This window comes from Dipodomys spectabilis, unplaced genomic scaffold (assembly GCF_019054845.1).
Source record: "Dipodomys spectabilis isolate Male_0828 unplaced genomic scaffold, ASM1905484v1 ptg000019l, whole genome shotgun sequence".
Classification (NCBI taxonomy): domain Eukaryota; kingdom Metazoa; phylum Chordata; class Mammalia; order Rodentia; family Heteromyidae; genus Dipodomys; species Dipodomys spectabilis.
Window position 1 is genome coordinate 19,441,374 of NW_024870696.1, and position 21,151 is coordinate 19,462,524.

General features: G+C 43.5%; 1 protein-coding gene across 1 annotated transcript; it reads right to left on the reverse strand.

The window, feature by feature from the left end:
- Nucleotides 1-822: 822 nt before the first annotated feature.
- On the reverse strand, nt 823-18,562 carry Isoc1 (isochorismatase domain containing 1). The gene is made up of 5 exons (XM_042674365.1): nt 18,254-18,562; nt 8,775-8,894; nt 8,471-8,674; nt 6,914-7,030; nt 823-2,086 (listed from the first exon to the last, which is right to left on the reverse strand). Exons 1-5 carry the CDS (start codon nt 18,545-18,547, stop codon nt 1,940-1,942), a joined length of 882 nt encoding a protein of 293 aa, XP_042530299.1. The 5' UTR covers nt 18,548-18,562; the 3' UTR covers nt 823-1,939.
- Nucleotides 18,563-21,151: the final 2,589 nt, after the last annotated feature.

Sequence of the window (21,151 nt, forward strand, 5' to 3'; positions counted from 1 at the left end):
AAGGACTGGGTGCAGTTTTGTTGCTTGAGAAGCTGGCATCAGGGGGCCGGATAAGCCCAAACTTGAAAGCAGATTCTAGCAAAATGGCAGGACACAGAGCCTCCTCAACAGGCTCCAGAAAACAAGACAGCCTTACCAACACAAGGCCTGATTTCAGCCAAGTGAGCCCCATTTCAGAGAATACAGACTGTTGCTTTCAGACACAGTTTGTGGTAATTTGTTACAGCTGTCATAGGAAACTAATTCAGGGGCGCAGAATTGGTTTCAGCTGTGAGAAGGGCTCATGGCCATGGTATTTCACTGACACGAGAAAGGCCTGGGAGCCAGGGAGGGAAGCTGCTGCCCACGGGGTAAACGCTTCTCTAAGGAGGTCCCTCTGAGCAGCTCTGGGGGCAGCTGCCTTTTTCTTTTCCTTATTTTAATGTATTGTCTTAACAAGATCCCCAGATAACGTGCACTGATATAAAAGTTTGGGAGCCATTAGATTAAATTTATTAAAGATGATTTTTAGGATGTGAAGAAACTCCTGATTCTGCTACGTGTCTGGAAAAGCTATTTACCATACCAAGAAAGAGAAAAAAAGGCTGCTGTTAGTTACCATAGACAAAAGACAAAAACCCACCATATTTATACGCTTTTCCACAAGCTAGTCACCAAAATCCATTGGTCTCTACCTGCAAAAGTTTCCTTCTTTGTTAATTCCCATGAGTTAAAAGTGTAAATGTCAAATTTTTATTACCTGTGAATATGTATGAGAATCCCTGTACTACTAACTCATAAATCCACTTTGTAGGGAGACAAAATAATTTCATTCACACAATATATTTTCTTCATCTTTAATTACTTTAATATAAAAGACAGAAATGTTCCACATTTCACACAGTATTTAAAAAAAGTTTTTAAACACTCGTAAGTATTAATGAAAATAAATTTATTGACGAGTAACAATGACCACAAAATTAGTACTACCAAATCATTCCTGATGCCTGTTGCACTGACAATAATTTCAAGAGTAAATTGGAGAAATATGGAACGGAATATGAACATTTTGAAACTACATGTTTCACCCATGTCGCTGCTAAATCTTGTGCTATCTATAACAGACGTACTCCAAATTACTGTAAAGACATTCAGCTACAGTTCTCCACCAAGGGAGGAGCCACACAGCATGACATTTCCATAATCTTTTAAAAGAATTAATAAGCAATGGAAAGGGGTGGCACTGTACTTATGAATTTATATGTTGAATTGAAATCTCTTTTCAGAACTACTTAAAGATAATAAAAATAAAATAAGCACAACTTAATGAATTTTTCTAGGTTAAAGAAAGCCAGCTAAAAAACTAGTAGTAGTTAGAGATGCTGACCAGAGTAAGAAAATCAGTATAATCAAGAAAGATATGTAATTATTTAACATGATTTGATATAGTTAGATCAATGCAACTCACTGAATACGTAACTCAACAACATTTTGAGACAAGTAGGAACACGGCCCATCGTCCTGTTCCTATTTCCTGTACAATGCTCTTAACCTGTAAATTCAAGCACTGAGTCTATATTAATACTAACATACATCTTACAGTGATATAAAAGTCAAATCATTATTAGTAGATCTATTCTTCTTTGAAGTGCACAATTTTAGAAAACTTCACCAGACTGTGCACTTTCGAAGGGTACGGTCAGTGTGTACGGTATAGACAAAACAGGCACCTCCAATTAATTGTTTTAATAAATAAAAGCCCATTAAGAAAAAAAAGAAGGTAAGCAGCACCTGAAGCTTCTGACACTGGTAACTAAACGCTGGTACCCACATGATCTAGCCGGGAAAGTATTACTAGAGAGCTGCAAAAAAAGGAGCCATTTTTGACGTAACATTTTAATTCTAGTAGAGACAGAGCTTGTCTGGGCTTAGTCCTGTTGCCCATCCTTCCAATGTCCTCCTATACTTTGGAAAGCAGACCAGACTCTGGAGCACTTGCCTTAATCAGATTCTGAATTTCCTTGAATTTTGGATGATCTTTGTCAGCCACCAGCTGTAGCAGAACAGCCTCACTTGTAGTCACTATGATCCCAGTTCTGGCAAGACGCTATAGAAGAAAAGATAAACAAAGACAACCAAGAAGTGAGCGCAAGAGAAGAAACACCATTTAAAATTGGCAAAGGTGTGCCAAGATACAAGAAATAGGAGTCAGCTGCTATCACCGTGGTCCTCAGATCACCAAATTCAGTGATAGGGGAGTTTGCCAAAGTTAACTATATTATACATAATCTCATTTGGTTTTTGTAGATATTAGCCAAATGGAGTAGAAACAAGTAGAAAGCAAGCAGGCAGCCAGGGCTATGAGCTGCAGTGGAGGGCAGAAGGGCAGTCGAGACTAATGACTGTCAACCAGGAGATGAGAGTAGGCTGGAACATTTGTATACTTCTCGTCTCCGCTGTTTCCTTAGTACTCGTTAAAGATCTGTGCTCTACAGCTCATTCGCTCATTTGAAGGAGGGCTGCTTTTGATTTCTAAATGTATTAATCTCCTATGATTTCACTTCTAGCCCTGACTGAGATAAAAAGAGGTATCCTTGTCCACATTTCCCTCACGCCGTGTAACAGAACCACAAGAGATGATGTGTATTAGTGCTTATGTCTGGCAGGCATCCTTAGCATTTGGTATCTACTTATTAAAAAAGAATCTGGTATGGGTACAATTATTACTATCTAGAATATTTCACTGCTAATTTATCATCCCATTACATGTAACATTTTAATAGCATTGAGACTACTGTATGTATTAAAATGAAGATTTTTCTTTTTTTTCTTTTGTCAGGGACTGCGACTTGAACTTGGTATCTGATGATTTTGGCTCTCTACCCACCTCGGTCACCCTTCTAAACCCTAGAATAAGGATTCTTAATTTCTTTTGTGTGTGTGTGTGTGTGTTTATTGTGAAAATACTGTACAGAGGGGCTACAATTACATGGGCAAGATAACAAATACATTTCTTATCAAGCATTGTTGTCTCCTCCTTTGTTTCCCCTTCCCATCCCCTCCCATAACCCCAACCCCCCCTTAATTTCTTTTTGTCTGGCTACAACATCTGACGTAAAGCACGTAAGCCCCTTCTACAACGTGCGTTTCCTTGTTTAATACTGACAAGGCAGGACAAGAAAGATGCCTCCTGTGAAGTTTAAGGCTGTGTGTGCTCTGGCGATAATGGAGCCAACCGCCTATGAATGTTCAGAATCATGCAACAAGAAGATAGATTTTAAGGCTGTGAAAAGCCAAATAAAGCCTTTGCCAAGCTTCTCCAGTGCAATCATAGAAACTAGGAAATCTAAAAGATTTCCTAGAGAAGGATAGCAAGGAACAGAAAGTCTGATGGGGACATGGAAGGTGAAGGGAGAGAGGGAAAGAGAGGAGAATCCCATATCAGAGGTCCATTTCTTAGCAAAAATACTGGGGAAGGCAGCAAGCTTTCAGCTGCTGTCGTCTGGTTTTCTTGGTGGCACTGTGGTTTGAACGCAGGGCTTGTGCTTGCTAGGCAGGCACTCTACCATGTGATCACACTCCAGGCCTGAGAGGGCAAGATGCTATTCCAAGAAGCATCCACTGTAAGAACCACGATGAGGAAGTGGTTAGAGACAATTCTTAGGCAAGTCAGAGAGCAGGTCCAGTTCATAGAGGAGAATACACTTGATTCGTGGGGCCTTCCCTATGAGGTAGAAAGAAATTTTCCTTGGGTGGCTGCCCATCCACAAACCCAGCCTGTCACTAGTGGATTCCTCCTCTTTACCCCCAGGACACAGAAGCAAGTGTAAGCCATGGGCATACCTAGAACACCAGTTCTGTCCTCGATAGCCGGTAGAGAGGCAGTGCAGAGCAGCAGGAGTTGTGGAAGGAGGAAGGCAGTAGGAAGAAAACTGATCCATGTCCTTTATAAGGTGGAACGCTGGCAAATGTTTTAAAAAAATTTCTCAAAACTCAAATTTATTAGCCAAGTGTCGGTGGCTCACGCCTGAAATCCTAGCTATTCATGAGGCTGAGATATGAGGATTGTGGTTCAAAGCCAGCCTGGGCAGGAAAGTCTGTGAGACTCTTATCTCCAATAAACCACCAGAAAACCAGAAGTGGTGCTGTGGCTCAAGTGGTAGAGCTCTAACCTTGAGCTGAAGAGCTGAGGGACAGCGCCCAGGCCCAGAGTTCAGGCCTCACAACGAAGTAAAATAAAATAAAATAATAAAAATAATTGCTTGAGTTTAGTCAGCTGATTTTCATACCTTTGGTCAAAACCTCATGTGCTTATTACTTCAGATAGAAAGGCAGGAGATACAGTCAGTGTGATCCATGATGAGAACAGCTCTGGATGTACACTTACTTAAACCTGGTTCTCCTCTCTGCCATTCCTGTATTCTTTCCTCTTCCCAATGAGTAGAGCACTTTCAAGGATTCAGCCTAACTCGGAATTACAGAATCTCAGTGTCTACAAAAGTGTTATTTTATATAGTGTGACACATCAGCAAAGTTTAACTTTTCACGCATCTTTCTAGTTTCTGAATGAGGCAGAAAGGGGAAAAAATTCCTCTCAGAACTGAGGAAGAAAACTTGGGATCTGACGGTCTGTAACTTTTTCTGATGCTCTACTGCCCAGGGCCTGGTCACTTTACCCCAACGGTCTTCTGAGAGGCTGAGAGGTAAGTCACAGGAGCAGGCTAGGATGCTCACGTTCCAGGTATAGATCTGGGCAAGCTGACCTCCACAATGTTAATTAGCTCTAAGTCTGAGATGTGGCCAACATGGATTAGTTGTTTCTAAAATAATCTAGTCCTGAAACCTGTTAGGGGAGGGCGTGGCCTAGCAGAAGTCAGCCTTTTGAACGGGCTCCTAGACCTCTGCACTGGATCTGCCCTCTCTAACCTGACAGGTACCTGATCAGGCAGAGAACAGTAGCAACTTTTTCTCACCTGGCAGGTTCCTGCCTGCCTCCTGACCATACCTGGTCCAATGCCTACTTGTCTCCTGGATTAAAAACAGAATTAAGCCAGGTGCTGGTGGCTCGGGCCTATAATCCCAGCTACTCAGAGGCTGAGATCTGAGGATAGCAGTTCAAAGTTAGAAGGAACAAGAAAAGTCTTTGAGATGCTTATCTCCAGTTAACCACCTAAAAGCCAGAAGTAGAGTTATGGCTCAAGTAGTAGAGTTCTAGCTTTTGACTATTTAACAAATGCAAATACATGTTCTTTCTTCCCCTTAGGATCTTTCAGAACTAGTCTCTTCTGGGTCTTAAGAGTTCCAATGTTTATGCATTTCTGATAACCTCTTCATACAACTACTTATGATTAATTTAAGAGAAACGTTCGAAAAAGAAAAGAAAAAAAAAGCTAACCTTATGAAAACAACAGCAAATAACAACAATAAAAGAAAAAAAAGCAGCAGCCAGCATTTGAACGTGTACTGTGCTGCATCTTCTCTGCTACTAGGAACATGGGATCTTTTAATCCTCACCATCATGCTACACCATAGCAGTCACTATTCCCACCTTACAAATGAGACATTAGAATGGAGATCACCTGGCTTGTTCAAGGACACTCAAAACCAAATTACTGTCCCACCGTTTGGCCTCTTAAACTCAGTAACAAAGAATGTGGTCTGGATGGTGATTAGCTAGCTTTTTAAATTCTGGCAAAATGGAATAGCCAACGGTCAAAATTTCCTGTGATAAATGCCATAAAAAAGCCATAACTAAGAAATACATAAATGTGGGAGAAAAGACCTTGACGCCGCTTTGCAGACAAGGGAGGCTTTGTTGGTAGCGAATGTTTTTTTATTTCCCTGAAAAATTCTTCAGTGTCTGGGCCCCAAGCATAAAAATAAGTTTTCAGTAAATCCAACACTCCTAATGGACTTGAAAATAGTTTAACAAAACAAACTAATTCCACCTGGAATTGTAGTATGGGCTTCAGGACCTACAGATGGCTGACCAGTGCCTTCAAACTACTGTGCCAGCTGAGGCCTGCTGTCCCATCAGCCCTCTCTGCGGCCTTTACTCTTCCTCCTGTCCTCTGCCCAGCCTCTCCTGTGTCATCTGCTCCTCTTTACCATTCTGGAGAACACTTCAGGCTACAGAGCTGATTTAGCAATCCTGAGCACAGAGCACAGCTTATAGACAGCTTGTACATGGAATACTGGAGAAGCTAAAAAAAAAGTCTATTTCTCATTTTCAATAAGCACAAACAACTCATCAATTAAATCAACATGTATATTACTCTAAATGTATTACAGAATTAGAATTAAATATGAAAGCTAGACACACCCAAATATACTGGACTAAGTTTCCCAGGATTCTATGGTAGTTCTAACAGTCTTGGAATGGAAAGTGCTTCAGGTACTATTGAGAATGAATCAGATTATCTGACTCAGTGTGACATGGTGAAGCTCTAGCTCTACAGTCATGAAACACTGCCCGAGTGGTGTCCACAATAATCTCACAAATTCCGGTCTGGCCAAATCTGGTCAAACATAAAGCTGAACCGGGCTTATGCCTTTTCTGCCCTAGTTTTTGGCTAGATCTTAAACCCAAGTGAACTTTGTACTTTGCAAATCTTTGAACAGTTCAGATTAGGCTTCCAAAAAAAAAAAACCTCTTACTCTTCATGTAGTTAGAGTCAAGTTACAATAAAACCTGTAAGATAATTTTTGGTATAACTAGAAACTTAGCTTTAGGAGGAAAACAAAATATAAGAATAGGATATGCGGTGAGACCTTGACAGTCGTTCAGGGCATAAAGACATCTAGAAATGAATGAGTCTCACACTGTCAGATCAAGCTGAAACATAAAAAATAAATGTCTCAGCACTGCTTAGCATTCAATACTTGTGATTTTTGTTGAGCCTGTGGGCTGGCCGTGTCCACGCAGGACACTTACCTCCAGAGCAAACATCCTGTCCATCATGCTTCTTGAGGAGGTGGCATCAGCAACAATGTGGACCTCGACTCCTCGGCCAACCAGCTCCAGAGCCGTTTGCTGGATGCATACGTGAGTCTTACAGGAAGGTGAAAGATCATGTATTTTACAAATGTACAACAGGGTAAGGCAGAGAGAGCACTGCAGATCTAACAACCCTCTCTACAACTTGACTTGCCTCCAATTAGCTAACTGAGTTTGAGCATAAATCAGTTTCTCTGGCTTTGGTTTATTCATCTGGAAACCAGGAATTTGATTATATCCATGTTCTTCATTTTTTTTTTAACACATTCTAAATGGTTTTGTGGCAATTGATAATGATTTCTGTCTATGCCCTCTGAATGACCTTCATTTAGCTGACTACTCTGAGTTTGGGTGCCAGATCTACTTGGGGGTGATTTTTGCATGAATACCAAAGCCCAATACACAAAAAAAGAGGAGTCTGAATTAGAGAGTGAGAAAGATACAAGGCACCCAATATCCATGGCAGGCCAAGCTAGAACAACTTAACCACAGAGGTAAATGAGAAGTCCTATGTAAATGCCTATTAATTTTTAACTACTCTGTAAATATATAACATGGAAAGCAGAAAGAGCACTACAAATCTAACACAGCTTGTTTCACATTTACTTTTGCCTCTAATTAGTTAGATAACTCTAATTAGCTAGGTTTAGTCAGCATAGAGAACTTTGGTATGGTCATCTAAAATCAAGAATGGGTATATACTCAATATAATAATACTGAATTAATAATAGTGTTGTTATGTTAATAGTTACATGGACTCCCTCTTTATGACTACTAACTTATAACAATTCATTAGTAGGGAATATAAAATATAAACACACTTCTATAAATAGCTAAATTATACAACCAACAAAAGCAGATTTCAAAACTGCCACAGTGCCTACTTTATCTTCAGATGTCAAAAGAGCTTTGGAGAATTACCAGATGATACCTCATTAAAATTAGCACCAGAGGACTGCTCACAGAGAGTAGATAAATCAGCTGAAATCAGCACTATTAACTTTAACTGTTTGTGTATACAATTCATACTTGAGGAATAATGAATTATATGACCCTCTAGAGTTTTCCTACAAGAAACTTGTAACTAAAATGAAATCTTATGACACATAAATAAAAATGCCTTTGGCAGTGACAATATGTTCCAAAACAATTTAATTCATAAGACTCTGGGTAAGTTCAAATCCAGCTCAATTGCTTACTAGCTGTCTGACCGTGGCCAAGCTACACAGTACTTGTGTATTTTAATTTCCCCATTTATAATATTAGGACACTATGGATACTCAGCTTATAGGGTTTTTGTAAGGGTTCACTGATTTGGTATCTATAAAGTATTTACATCAGTACCATGCATGTTATCAACACCAATAAAGGTAGCCATTCCATAATTACTTATCTCCCTACCTACCTGGCATTCTATGTACAAAACTGCATTCTGAAAACACCAAGTTTTCCACAAGTAGTAGTATGCTCAAAACATAAAGAGTAGGTACTTACTTCTACTCCAAATAATACCACACTTCTGACTCCAGGTATCTCTGCTAACGCTGCCTCTACTTCTGGTAACACCATTGAAAACTTGGTCTTTGGAAGAACCAGTTTTACACCTGTTAAGTCAATTTCTTGAACAGTACTTCCAAGACCTTTGGGGTACTGCTCTGTTACAATAACTGGAATTCCTAAAATCCGGGCTCCTTGCAACTGAAATAAAGAAAGCAAACCAAAAACAATTATCCATATACTGAATACATATGTGATTATGTATCATGCGCAGCAAATCGGAACAAATACCCAAGCATACCAGCCTTTGTCCCACGCTGATGATATCGCCAAAATACTTGATGGCTGGTCTGAACCTTTCCTGCATATCACAGCAAAAGAACACAGTGCTTGAAGGTGTAAGATTTCCCAGGGTGGTAAGCTGAGGAGAAACAGACAATACAGGGAGTTAGGTGTTGTTATACCAGGACGTTTACTTCCTGTCTTCCTATGTTTGACCCAGGAAGTCAATTTCTACAACTATCACTAAAAGAAATGATCTGAATTATAGAAAAAAAAATACCCACAGATATTCTCTTGCCTTGCTTTGAATACAGGAAGTTAAATTTTAACAAAATCAGAATAACATCTTTATTCTTTTTTTTTTTGGGGGGGGGGGGTCCGGTCGTGGGGCCTGAACTCTGGGCCTGGGCACTGTCCCTCAGCTCTTCAGCTCAAGGCTAGCACTCTACCACTTGAGCCACAGCGCCACTTCCAGCTTTTTTCTTTTTTGCTTATGTGGTGCTGAGGAATCGAACCCAGGGCCTCATGCATGCAAGGCAAGCGCTCTACCACTGAGCCACCTTCCCAGCCCATACTCTTAAATGTTAGTTATCACCATCAAGAAAATCCATGAATTAAGAGGGAAGTTGGGCATTAGATCTCTAAGCTTCTGATTAGTTGCTGTAGTTTGCCTATTTGAGTCCAGTAGGGAATCTACCAAAAAGCAAACATGGCTACCGCATATAAGAACTTAGCGGGATTTATAAAAATTTATAAGAATTTTATAGATTCTTATAAATCCACGGTGCTTTTCTGGCCACCTTGCAGAAAGCTCTTAAAGGACCCAATGCCATTATTCACTAGTCTTCCTTTAAAATATCCTGCTCATTCTCCTGTTTGTACCCCTCAAAGCCATCTACAGATGAACAATTTTCTTAAGGCGTCTGTGTCCCAATTACAGGGTGTTTTACTCACCACAGCTTCTGGCTCTGTCTTGTTATCTGTATGTGGCTGGCTTGTGGAAAGAGCTCCTATATGAATTAAATGAACCATGGAAACAAGCCGTTGATTCTTACTGTGGTGGCTGTTCTAATCAGCTCATACTTAATTTTCCCTGTGCTCTGGTCGGAGAGACTCTAGCACTTTACTCTCCAGCTGTTACTGACTCGGTAACCAGGTACAATCCAGCTTTAGAATGTGAGTCATCTCTCAAGCTAATACTATGTACTGACAAAATGAATACTCAAGCACCTTTGATTATGCATTCTAGCATCAGCTGTCTCCTCACTCCATTTTCTAGTGCAAGAGTTATGCCTCTATCTTGATCATTTTCCAAAGCATTAACGGATCTACATATAAAAGCACAACCAAGAAAATCAATTTTTCATATGATTAGGGTATATTATTTAACCAGTCACTACTTATGACTATGCATCCTAACAGCAAACATTAAATCTGGGCTCAGATCTGTATGTTCTCTTTGAACTATGGGTATAGTCATTCCCAATGTGATTAGGGCACACTATATAAAACAGTTTAGCTGAAACTGGTCTGCTTGAAAGCACAGTAATAGAACTCATTGGGCCTGTCATTGCACCTGCCACCAGTTACATGAATGTGCAGGGGCCAAGCACTGACATGTAGACTAGAACTGCAGTTCTTAGGCATGGTCTGCATTGCCTGACTCTGCCTACATTCCTAAAAAGTGGTTCCATAGCTAGCCATTCAGCCATTCGAAGTTCTAGCTATTCAGGATGGTCAAAGTACTGTTAGCATACTTAAAGGAATAAATTCTTACCTAGGCAGGACCTCTGAGTAATTATTCAGAGTTGTGGTTCCGCCTGTAACTCGATGCTTCCTTGTACTTGGCTTTAGCTAGCTAGGCAGGTCTCCATATCTGCTCATCAATGCAGCCCTAAAATCCTCAGCACCCAGCAAAACCTTTCTGGTCTAGGGAGTCATCATCTATAATCTCTGAGTAAATACAGAAGGAAACCAGAGAACAGAATCGCAAGTCGTGTTTTTATGCAGAGATGACCAGTTATAACTGTAAATCAAACATATTCTATCTTACAGAGACATTCTCTGTACTTTTTTTTTTTTTTTGGTCGGTCGTGGGGCTTGAACTCTGGGCGTGGGTGCTGTCCCTCAGCTCTTCAGCTCAAGGCAAGCGCTCTACCACTTGAGCTATAGCACCATTTCCGGTTTTCTAGAGGTTTATTGGAGATAAGAGTATCAAGGTCTTTCCTGCCCAGGCTGGCTTTGAACTGCGATCCTCAGATCTCAGCCTCCTGAGTAGCTAGGATTACAGGCGTGAGCCACCAGCGCCCGGCCTCTGTACTTCTTAAAACATGGCTGCATTTGGTAATTAGCTGAAGAACGAGTATAAAGAGAGGACAGTAACTTTATCCTATACACAGGAGAAACCTGACAAGCTGAAGTAGCTGATACTGACTACTGTAGTTAATAGAACCATCATGATAAGATAAATGTATACTTAATGATATGATTAAAAGGACCTTCTCCTTCTCCCTCTGAACATCTCACAACCCTACTCTACCCATAAGGAAAGCATCAAACACCCCAAATGAGGAATTCTACCAAAACATCTGGCCAGTTCTGCTCAAACCGTCAAAGAGTCATGAAAAACAATGAAAGTGAAAGAAAATGTTACAGCCCAGAAGAACTGAAGGAGGACCAGCCACTAAAGCTATACACTATCTGGTATTGGATTTGGAGACAGAAAAAAGACATCAGGAAAAGCTCCTAAAATCCAAATAAAGTGCAGTCTATTTAATAGCCATGGACCGATGCTGGGTACATGGCTGCACACATGCACACAGTAAAGTAAGACAGTAACCAGAGAGGAATCTGGCTACAGGAGTACAGAGTCTGGATGCCGTATTATAAGTCTAAAAGTGTTCTAAAATACACTACTGAAATAAACTATTTAAAATGAGAATTGTGGCCTTCATATCCTACGGTGATTAGAAGAAATGATGTGGCTTTATGAATAATCTTACAAGCCAGAAAGGAAATTTGGGGCTATCAAAATCAAACCAAAATAATCCAAGCTCTGTCCATCCAATCTTCTATTCCTCACCTCAAGTTCACTTGAATTCCAATAGGCTGTTGTAACTATTTACAACTCTATGTAATTCCAGAACTTCTTCCTTTGATCTATGAATTTTCCTTAAATCGAAATCTATTAGATAACTGAAAATACTGACAGCAGTCAAATGCTACATGTTGTAACTCTGAGATAATGGCTCCTGCCATAGCAAAAGCAGACTTGACTAACTACTGTCCCAAGTAGAAGTGTGGGTAATGTAATGACCAGCCAAAGTATATTCCAGAAACATGAAGAAATCATGTACAAAAATATGCGTGCATGTATATTCATGCCTTCATGTGATGTATTATATATTTTCATATGCATACATATAAATACTGCATTTATATACACATACATTTAAATAGAAAAGGTTGATCACATTTAATAGCTTCCTCAAAGTTTGAGATCAAATTCAAGTATAAAATCTTTAGAATTTTCATAATTTCGATCTTTGATTTCATATTTAATAGGCTTTTCTTCCCCAAGGCCCTTACTATTATTACTCTGAAAATACTTAACTTTCTTTTCTTTTCTTTCCTTTTTTTTCCCCCAGACCTGGGACTGGGGTTTGAACTGAGCACCTCCTGATCCATAGGTAGTTGCTTACCACACTTCCAACTATTTATTGTGCTAGTTATTTCTGAGAAAGTGTCTTCCCTCCTGTCCAGGCATATGCCTAGACTGTCATCCACCTATTTTAGGCTTCCCGCTGTAGCTAGGTTGACAGGTGTGCACCAGGGTGCCAAGCTTCTACTGAGACAAATTCTTTGAGTCTTTTTTATCCAGGAATGGCCAGGAGTCCTTCCTGTCTCAGCTGCCCATGTAACTATGCAAGTGTGAGCCACCTTCTGTGTTCTGACCACTTCCCAAAGATGACTGCAAAAATAAAATGAATCTGTCCCTTACTCAGGAAGACACAATGTAGCTGGTCTAACTCAATGACATATTTGATACCAGTTCTCACCCTCCACAAAATTAAATGCAAGGTGGGGCTGGGAAGGTGGCTCAGTGGTAGAGCGCTTGCCTTGCATGCATGAGGCCCTGGGTTCGATTCCTCAGCTCCACATAAGCAAAAAGAAAAAAGCTGGAAGTGGCGCTGTGGCTCAAGTGGTGGAGTGCTAGCCTTGAGCTGAAGAGCTGCAGGACAGCGCCCAGGCCCAGAGTTCAGGCCCCACGACCGGACCCCCCCCCCCAAAAAAAAATTAAATGCAAGGAAAGTGTCATAGTGTAGAAATGGTGTTCCCCAAAATTCATACACTAACGTCCTACTTCCTAGTACCTAATAAAACAACCTTTGATAGAAATAACATCTCTGCAGCAAGGTTAAGGTTACTTAAGATTGTATGACCAATGTCCTGATAGAAAGGGGAATTTCAGTGAGAGACACACACAGATACGTGAAGGTGGAGAGGGGTGGTGTGTCTGCAAGCCAAGGAACGCCAGAGACTACCAAAACCCACAAACCAGAGAGAAACAAGGAGCAGATTTTCCTCACAGTCCTCAGAAGAAACAAAACCTGCTGACACCCTGACACCTCCATCTTAAACTCTTGTCTCCAGAACTACCAATCTGATTTCCACAGCTATAGGAAGGCCTTGCTTCAGCACCGACTAATTTAAAAGAGGCATGATATAAACGAGCCAACAAGGGTTCCTGACACATGAACCCACAAGAATTAGAATCTGAGTCCAAATTTCAAATTCCTTTATCTTAGTTATGTGAACTTAACATCTCTAAATGCAATTCCCCTATCTATGAAACAGTAAGTAAAACAGTACTTATGCCTCACAGGGCTATTTCAATGATGAAACAAGCCACATATATATAGTCCCTCAATAAATATGTTAGCCTGTCATGATATCCTATGAAATACTACACTCTACATTCAGCAGTTTGTATTTTAAAAAACTTTCTAGTGAGGTTAACTAATATTCCTTGAGAAACTAATGTGACACATGCACACATATCCATACATACATACACACCCCAATACTGCTCAAACTTAACATCCAGCAAAATTAGAAAAGTGATTCATAAAGTGAATTTCCAGATGTGGACAAAAAGAGTTACCATTATATGATTCGGTCCTAGCCAAATCTTTTTGGGCCTCTCAGTTTCATCTAGATTCTAGAAGAAGATGTCACTAATTTTTGTAATACATTCACCTACCGCAAACACTGATGGCACAGGCTTCTAATATGACTCCCTAGTTTGCTGGTTAAAATCTGAGCTCACTCCTCAGAGTTAGAGAAGCAGCTGTCTGTACCCCGCCACAGAGTTTAAGCTCAGGCTGCCGATGGGAAGGATGTGAAGTCGGACTGAGCGCAAAACACAGTGACATTTAAATCTACATTTGGATTCCTCTTGCCTAACTAAGTGAAAGGAAAAAAATGGAGGCCATAGCTTCCCTGCTCAAACAGTTTATTTATTGGTAACCTCTAATATATTCCCAAGGAACAAATAGCATACAATGGTTATCCTGGAATTATCCTGGAATGTTAGATTTTAAGTGTCCCTCCTACCAGAATCAAGCTGATGGGTTGGAGACCATGTCATGCCTTGGGTCCAGCTTCTCAGTGGCTAAGAGTACCTTATCTCCAGATGTGTACTGCCTGTCTCTCCACCCCAATTTCTGAGCTATAACTGTTCGTCCTTCTAAGCTCCTACGATCAAAACCCAGCAAGTCAAAGGCAGAGCCAACTCCTTTCTTTCTCCTTTCTAAGCTCTGCCTTTCCTTCCTTCACATCATTCTAGCTCTTCTCTCCCAGTGGTAAAATGTCTGTGCCCAGTTTAAAAAACTTTCAAGATCATGAAAGCTCAATCCAAATCCCTTCTCAATTAACCAGCCTGGGTGAAGGTCAAAGTAACCTTCTCTCAGGGAAGCCCTTACCTCCTGCCCACACAGAGCTCCTAATGCCCTCTCTTCCAAGTCCTTCCCACGCCATCCTTCACCCTCTGTATTCTGCTTCGGCAAAGCCTTCCCAGGTCAAAGACAGGGGAAAAAATACACTTGTGAAGGAATGTCATCTGATTTACAAGAGTTTCCAGGGTTCCATGTTTCTATTAGCTAGAACTTGGGAAATGCCTTTTGAAAAATTAAAAATGTCTAAGTATCAGGCTGGGAATGTGGTTTAGTGATAGAGTGCTTGCCTAGCATGCATGAAGCCCTGGGTTCCATTCCTTAGTACCACATAAACAAAAAGCCAGAAGTGGCCTGAGTTCAAGCCCCAGGATTGGCAAAAAAAAAAAAAAGTGCAAGTTTCATAAAATGACCTAAATTCTCACTATATAATCCTCTCATTTACATTCCCTCCTATGTCTCTACATCCATCAGACTTCAAGCATGTGACAAAGCTGCTGCCTACACACAAACCATGCATGAACACAAGCTATGTCTTCAGCTACCTGAGACGTCAGTAGACAGCCACTCTGACAGAATGTTTAAGGAAAAGATCCACCAGAGAGGAAGTTACCACCACCAACCCAGGTGCAGCATTTCAAAGGTCAACTGCCGCAGCAGTCGCAGCAAGCATGAAGGTAGACTCAGACCCCTAGAAAATGCGAGCACATTCCAGCAGAACTGTGCGTGAGCCAAGGCCAAGAGGCTTCAGGGCCTACACTGTGGATAAATAATAAATCACACTATTTAAGCAGGAGACTCCTTATGGCAAGTTCTTTGTCCTGCTTTGAAGAGGCCTATATCCCCAGTATCCAAATAGCTACCTTGAGACATTCTGAGTGGCAGGTTTTTATTTTTTAAAAAAGCAGCATCAAGGGAGATGAACAAACAAAAGCTCAAGTTTATGAATTGTTTTACAGATTGTTCGATATTCTCATTAGGCAATTACAGACTGTTCAATATTCTCATTAAAGTAAATAAATAAAAAGGAAAGAAAACAGGAAGGCTACCACAGAGGTGAACTGCTAGCTCTATCCATGGAGCTGTTTTCTAGCCTCTCTCTCTCAACGCTCTGCTCTTCTGGGAAGTGAATTAGGATGACAAGGTAAGGGACAAGAACGGAATCCAGATTTGCATCCTTTGTGCCATGTACTTAAAGCTGTCACTTAAATGCCTGTGGAATGAACTCTACCATCTCTTCTAGCCATAAAATGTCACTGGAATTACACAGATGGGTTCCAGAAAACACAGTAGTCATAAAAAGAAATACTGTCTCTTCTAGGAGTAGATCCCCACACATATTTGTGTGTGTGTGTGTGTGTGTGTGTGAGAGAGAGAGAGAGAGAGAGACAGAGAGAGAGACAGAGACAGACAGAAAGAGCACTCATAAACATGAGAAGTTATCAAAGGTATCTATATTTGGCACTTGCTATATATATATCTACGTATAGTATTCCTTTATATTATCTACTTAATGCTAGGAGAGACACTTATTTGAAATAGTCAAAGCGTATGATTAGTAAAACAAGATGATGTAAAAATATTTTACATATTTCAAAAATATAAAGCATAACCATAGACCTGGTAAAGTTGTTCACACCTATAAGGCATATAGGTAGGAGAGTTGTGGTCTCAGACCAGTCCCAGACAAAAAAAACAGGAGACCCTCACCAGAAAAGTAACCTAAAAGCAAAACAGACTGGAGGTGTGGCTCAGGTAGTAGCAAACACAAGACCTTGGCTCAAACTCTAATACCACCAAAAATTGTTCTTAAATAAACATATGTAACTGATGAGCTTCATAATTCCTCGCTATTTAATGGAAAAATAACAGTTCTTAATGGGTGAAAAGAACAATGCTATTGTTATTTCAAATATAACTACGAAAACTGATTGTACATAAAATATTTCAAAAGCTTTAAGTGACCTGAGTTCTTCATTGCATTTTATGTCTAAGTCATTTCCAGCATATCCATTTACATTATTAACTTTCAGAGTGTTTAATTCAAGTTGGCAGACCTTGAAATTTTCAAAATATAAAAATCTTACCTTGGGAAGTGAAAAAAAAAAAAAACCCAACAACTTAGGATGAGAGGAGCTAATTTAACATAGCACTGATTTAGGTGGGGGCTCATTGTTTCTTCCAAAGATATCAGGAAACACTTTACTAACTCTGGATCTTCAGAAGAGCTCCAGACCTTTGCAAAATATGCACACTGACCTTTGTAAATGGATTTGTCAAAATGCATCCAACATGGGGTTTTTGGCAGCAGTAATCTAAATAGACTGACAGGCCAGGCTGGAGAGTGATGTCAGCCATGAGACACACAAAGACATAAACATGAAGACTCCTGCCTGTAATCCCAGCAAACAGAGGAGGCAGAGGCAGGAAGGAAGGAAGTTCAAGGACAGCTGCATAGTGAGGGAGTGTCTCAAAACACAAGTAAACATACAGGGAATCCTAAGCACCAAAGAAAGCGATTTTCTATGTAGGCAGCAGGGGAAATCCTGAGGTATCAGATCACTCTACCCTTTGGGCTCTTTCAGGGGACAGTGGAATGAACTTTGTCTTCTGAACCTAACTTTATCCAGGGTAAATGATCTGCCGGGGATGATGCTGGCATAGGAACTGGGCGGACTGGAAACACCGCCCATTCCGCCTGCAACCAGGCTGATAAAAACCTAGAGCGGGATCCTCAGAAAATGGCACTTGGTGGAAGAGGCCCTGATTTTAAACCTAAGTAAAGCAGAAAAAAGAGGAAGAGGAAAGAAATGGAAAAGAGAAAATAGCCCTTGATTTAAACTCCCTGCTGATCTCAAATCCCACATGGCGCTTTGGGCTTCCCAAGGTTTGTCTCAGCAGTGCGAGGGCTCAAGACCAACGCAGAGGGGGTCGCGGCTAAATGGCACCGTATATTTTCTTCCGAAATTATAAATTCTCAAGCGAGTCCTCTGCTCTTCAGGAAGAGAATGCCTCCCCCAGTGATCAGCGCCCCGCTCCCAACAACGTCAAGACGGATTCGGCAATGCGCAAGGCTAACTTTTGCCAGGGTCTAGCTCGAGCGGGGGGCTAAGCCGGCGCCTCCCAGGATGTCTCGGACAGGGCTCGGCGGCTGGCCGGGGGCGAGGGGGCGGCTGGCTACTGGGTGCTTTCACTCGAGGCTCAGGATCCGGGAGGAGGAAAGGCTCGGCAAACTTTGCACCTTTCTGAGGTGGTGAACGCAACTCCGGGGACGCGCGGGGCCGGGCTCCCCGGGTCGCTCCTCCGACACCTCGGTGCCGGCCGCGCGGCCCGCGGAGGCGGGCGGGCGGGCGGGCGGGCGGGGGGCGCACGGCCCGGGAGCGCACGCGGAGGCCGCCGGGGATCGGGCCGGGCCGACTCGCGGATCCGCCCCGGCGAGGGCGGCGGCGGCACCTGAGGAGCGCGCCGGGCGGGGACGCGGGGACGCGGGGCCGGGGAGCCGGGGGCGCGGGAGGCCGGGGCACCGGGCCCGGCGCGGACCCACCTGGACCTGCAGCGGCACGAGGCGCAGGCGGCAGCGGCCGCTGACGGCGAAGCCCTTGGGCAGGTCCACGTACTGGCCCCACTCCTCGGCGAAGAGCTGCACCACGAACTTGCGGTGCGCGTCCACCTGGTCCCCGTACAGGCTGAGGAACTTCTGGATCAGCAGCTCGTGGCCCGCGCCGTGCGGCACGGAGGACGGCCGCGCGAAGACCGAGAAGCAGAAGAGCACCGGGACCGCGCCCGACGGCGTCCCCGCGCCGCCCAGCACCGGGGCGCCCGGCTCCGGCGCCGCCATGTTCCTCCCGAGCGCGTGTGCGAGCGAGCGCGGGGCCCCGGGCGCGGACGCCGCCGCCGCCGCCGCCCCGCCTCCGCCGGCCGCCCGCCCGGGCAGGGGCGGTCCCCAGGCCGCGGTCCCCAGCTCTCCCCGCCCCGGCGCAGGCGGAGGCGGCGGCGGGCGAGGCCCGGGTGCGCGGGCCTGGGCGGAGCGCGCGCCCGCCGCCCTCCCCCTCCGGACGGCCCGGGCGGCGGAGCGCGGCCCTCGCCCTCCCTCTGTCGGCGGCGCTGGGAGGACCGCGCTCGGAGGACCGGGGACACCCGGCGGCCGGGATGACCCCCCGGGACGAGCCACCTGTTCGCCTCGAGGGTGACCAGCCCGGATGGGCAACGCCAGGATTTCCTGTTCAGTCCCACGCAGCGCAGCGCCCACAGCGGCGCAGCGGCGGTCTCCGGCCTTCCGCGATCTCAGCTTAGGTTCTAGAAGGACTGGGAAAGGAACGGCACATACAGAAAGATCTTAAAACGAAAACTTCCCATCCCAGTAACCTTTCGGGTTTTCAATGAGAGAAAAAGATGACCTGCTGATCCGCCTGCACGGGATAATAAACTGGAATGAGCAGAGCCGAGTTCAACCGCCCGGGTTCCCATTAACCGATTCCCACGCGCAGCATCCTCGCTTTGAGGTGTGGAGATGCTCCCTTGGAGATGCTCCCTTCCAATACCCGGGCGGGGGAGGGGGCTGGGGGGGCAGGGGAGGGGGCTGGGGGGCAGGGGAGGGGGCTGGGGGGCAGGGGAGGGGGCTGGGGGGCAGGGGAGGGGGCTGGGGACAGGGGAGGGGGCTGGGGGTCCTGGGACTTGGATTCAGAGCCTGGCGCTGTCCCTTAGTTTTCTTCTCTCCACTTGAGCCATGGCTCTACTTCTGACTTTCTGTTGTTTCTTCTGGTTAATAGGAGATGAGTCTCGCGGACATTCCTTCATCCAAGATCCTGAGATCTCAGCTCTCTGAGCAGCTAAGAATAAACCTGGAGCCACGCACCTGGCAGAAGGAAGACCTTTTCTTTTTGGGGGGTCCGGTCGTGGGGCCTGAACTCCGGGCCTGGGCGCTGTCCCTCAGCTCTTCAGCTCAAGGCTAGCGCTCTACCACTTGAGTCACAGCATCACTTCTGGGTTTTTTCCCTGCTTATGTGGTGCTGAGGAATCGAACTCAGGGCCACATGCATGCAAGGCAAGCGCTCTACCACTGAGCCACCTTCCCAACCCCAGGAAGACCTTTTCTTAAGACCTTTTTGTACCAGTCCTGGGGCTTGAACTCGGGGCCTAGGCACTGTCCCTGAGCTTTTTTGCTCAAGGCTAGCATGCTACCACTTGAGCCACAGCTGCACTTCTGGCTTTTTTGGGGGTAGTTAATTGGAGATAGAGCCCCAAGGATTTTCCTGCCAGGGCTGGCTTCTAACTGTGATCCTCAAATGTCAGCCTTCTGAGTAGCTAGGATTATAGGGGCCACCAGCGAGTGATAACTCTTAAAGCAGGATTTCTCAGCTGCCACTGCTGATTTTTTTTTAAATACATTTATTTCCCAGAGGGCCCTGGGTACATGCAAACGGTGTTTAGTGTCATCCTTGGTGAGTGACCTCACTAGATGGCTTATGCCCACTGACCTTCAATCAGGGCAACCAAAAATATTTCTAGACAGGACCGGATAAACCCAGCAAGGAAATGTGCTGTCAGGTGAGAGCCACCCTGCTTTAATATAACCTTCTCACTGTCCTTTGGCCTAATACCCAAATGACTGGAAATTTCTTGGTCGTTGTGAAATTTGAGGGAATGCATGTATAACTTACCTACCCATCAAATCTCAAAGGATATTTTTGTTGATAACATTCCACTGCAAGGCTGTCCATATGCAGACGTGTAATTTGTTCTAATAATCTAGACTGATTTCCAAAGAGAAGCTTCTCCATAAAGACTAATCATATAAGTGTCCCTTCCATTCCACTGAGATCTTCTAGGTTAGCAAGGATTAAAGATGGCCATGGGTTTCAGGGCACCCTCAATAAGTACCTTTGCAATTGTACCACCATTTATGGTGGCCCTGAACTTGTTCCATTCAGATTTTTGAAATAGGCTTTTGATTTTGCTAAACCATGTGTCACATACTCTGTGCATCCTGAGGCTAGCCTTTGACAACCTAATTTAATGGAGTAGCTCTGTGGTAATAGCATATCAAATTGCATTAATAAAATAGCTTTTTGATGGACACACTCAACTTTATGGAGGGCCAGATGTGTGTCATGGAGCCCATCGCTAAAGAAGAGTGACATGAGGTCCATTTCCCTGACAAATTACTCTTATCAAGAATTTAATTATCAGAGTGATGACTAGGGTGACTTTTATAAATATTATTGGAAGGAGTTAGTGAATAAGAACCCAGTGACAGCTAGACTATCACCGTGCTGACGGATGCACTCGTTATTGTGGAGAAAGTGCCAGAATGAAATGATCTCAGCACTGTGAGAAGCTTAGCTAATTAAAAGTTAAGCACATAGTTTCAGAATTTAAACTACAAGCACTTCAAGAAGTTAGATTGTATTGATTAATATGTTAATATACTGCAAAAACAAAC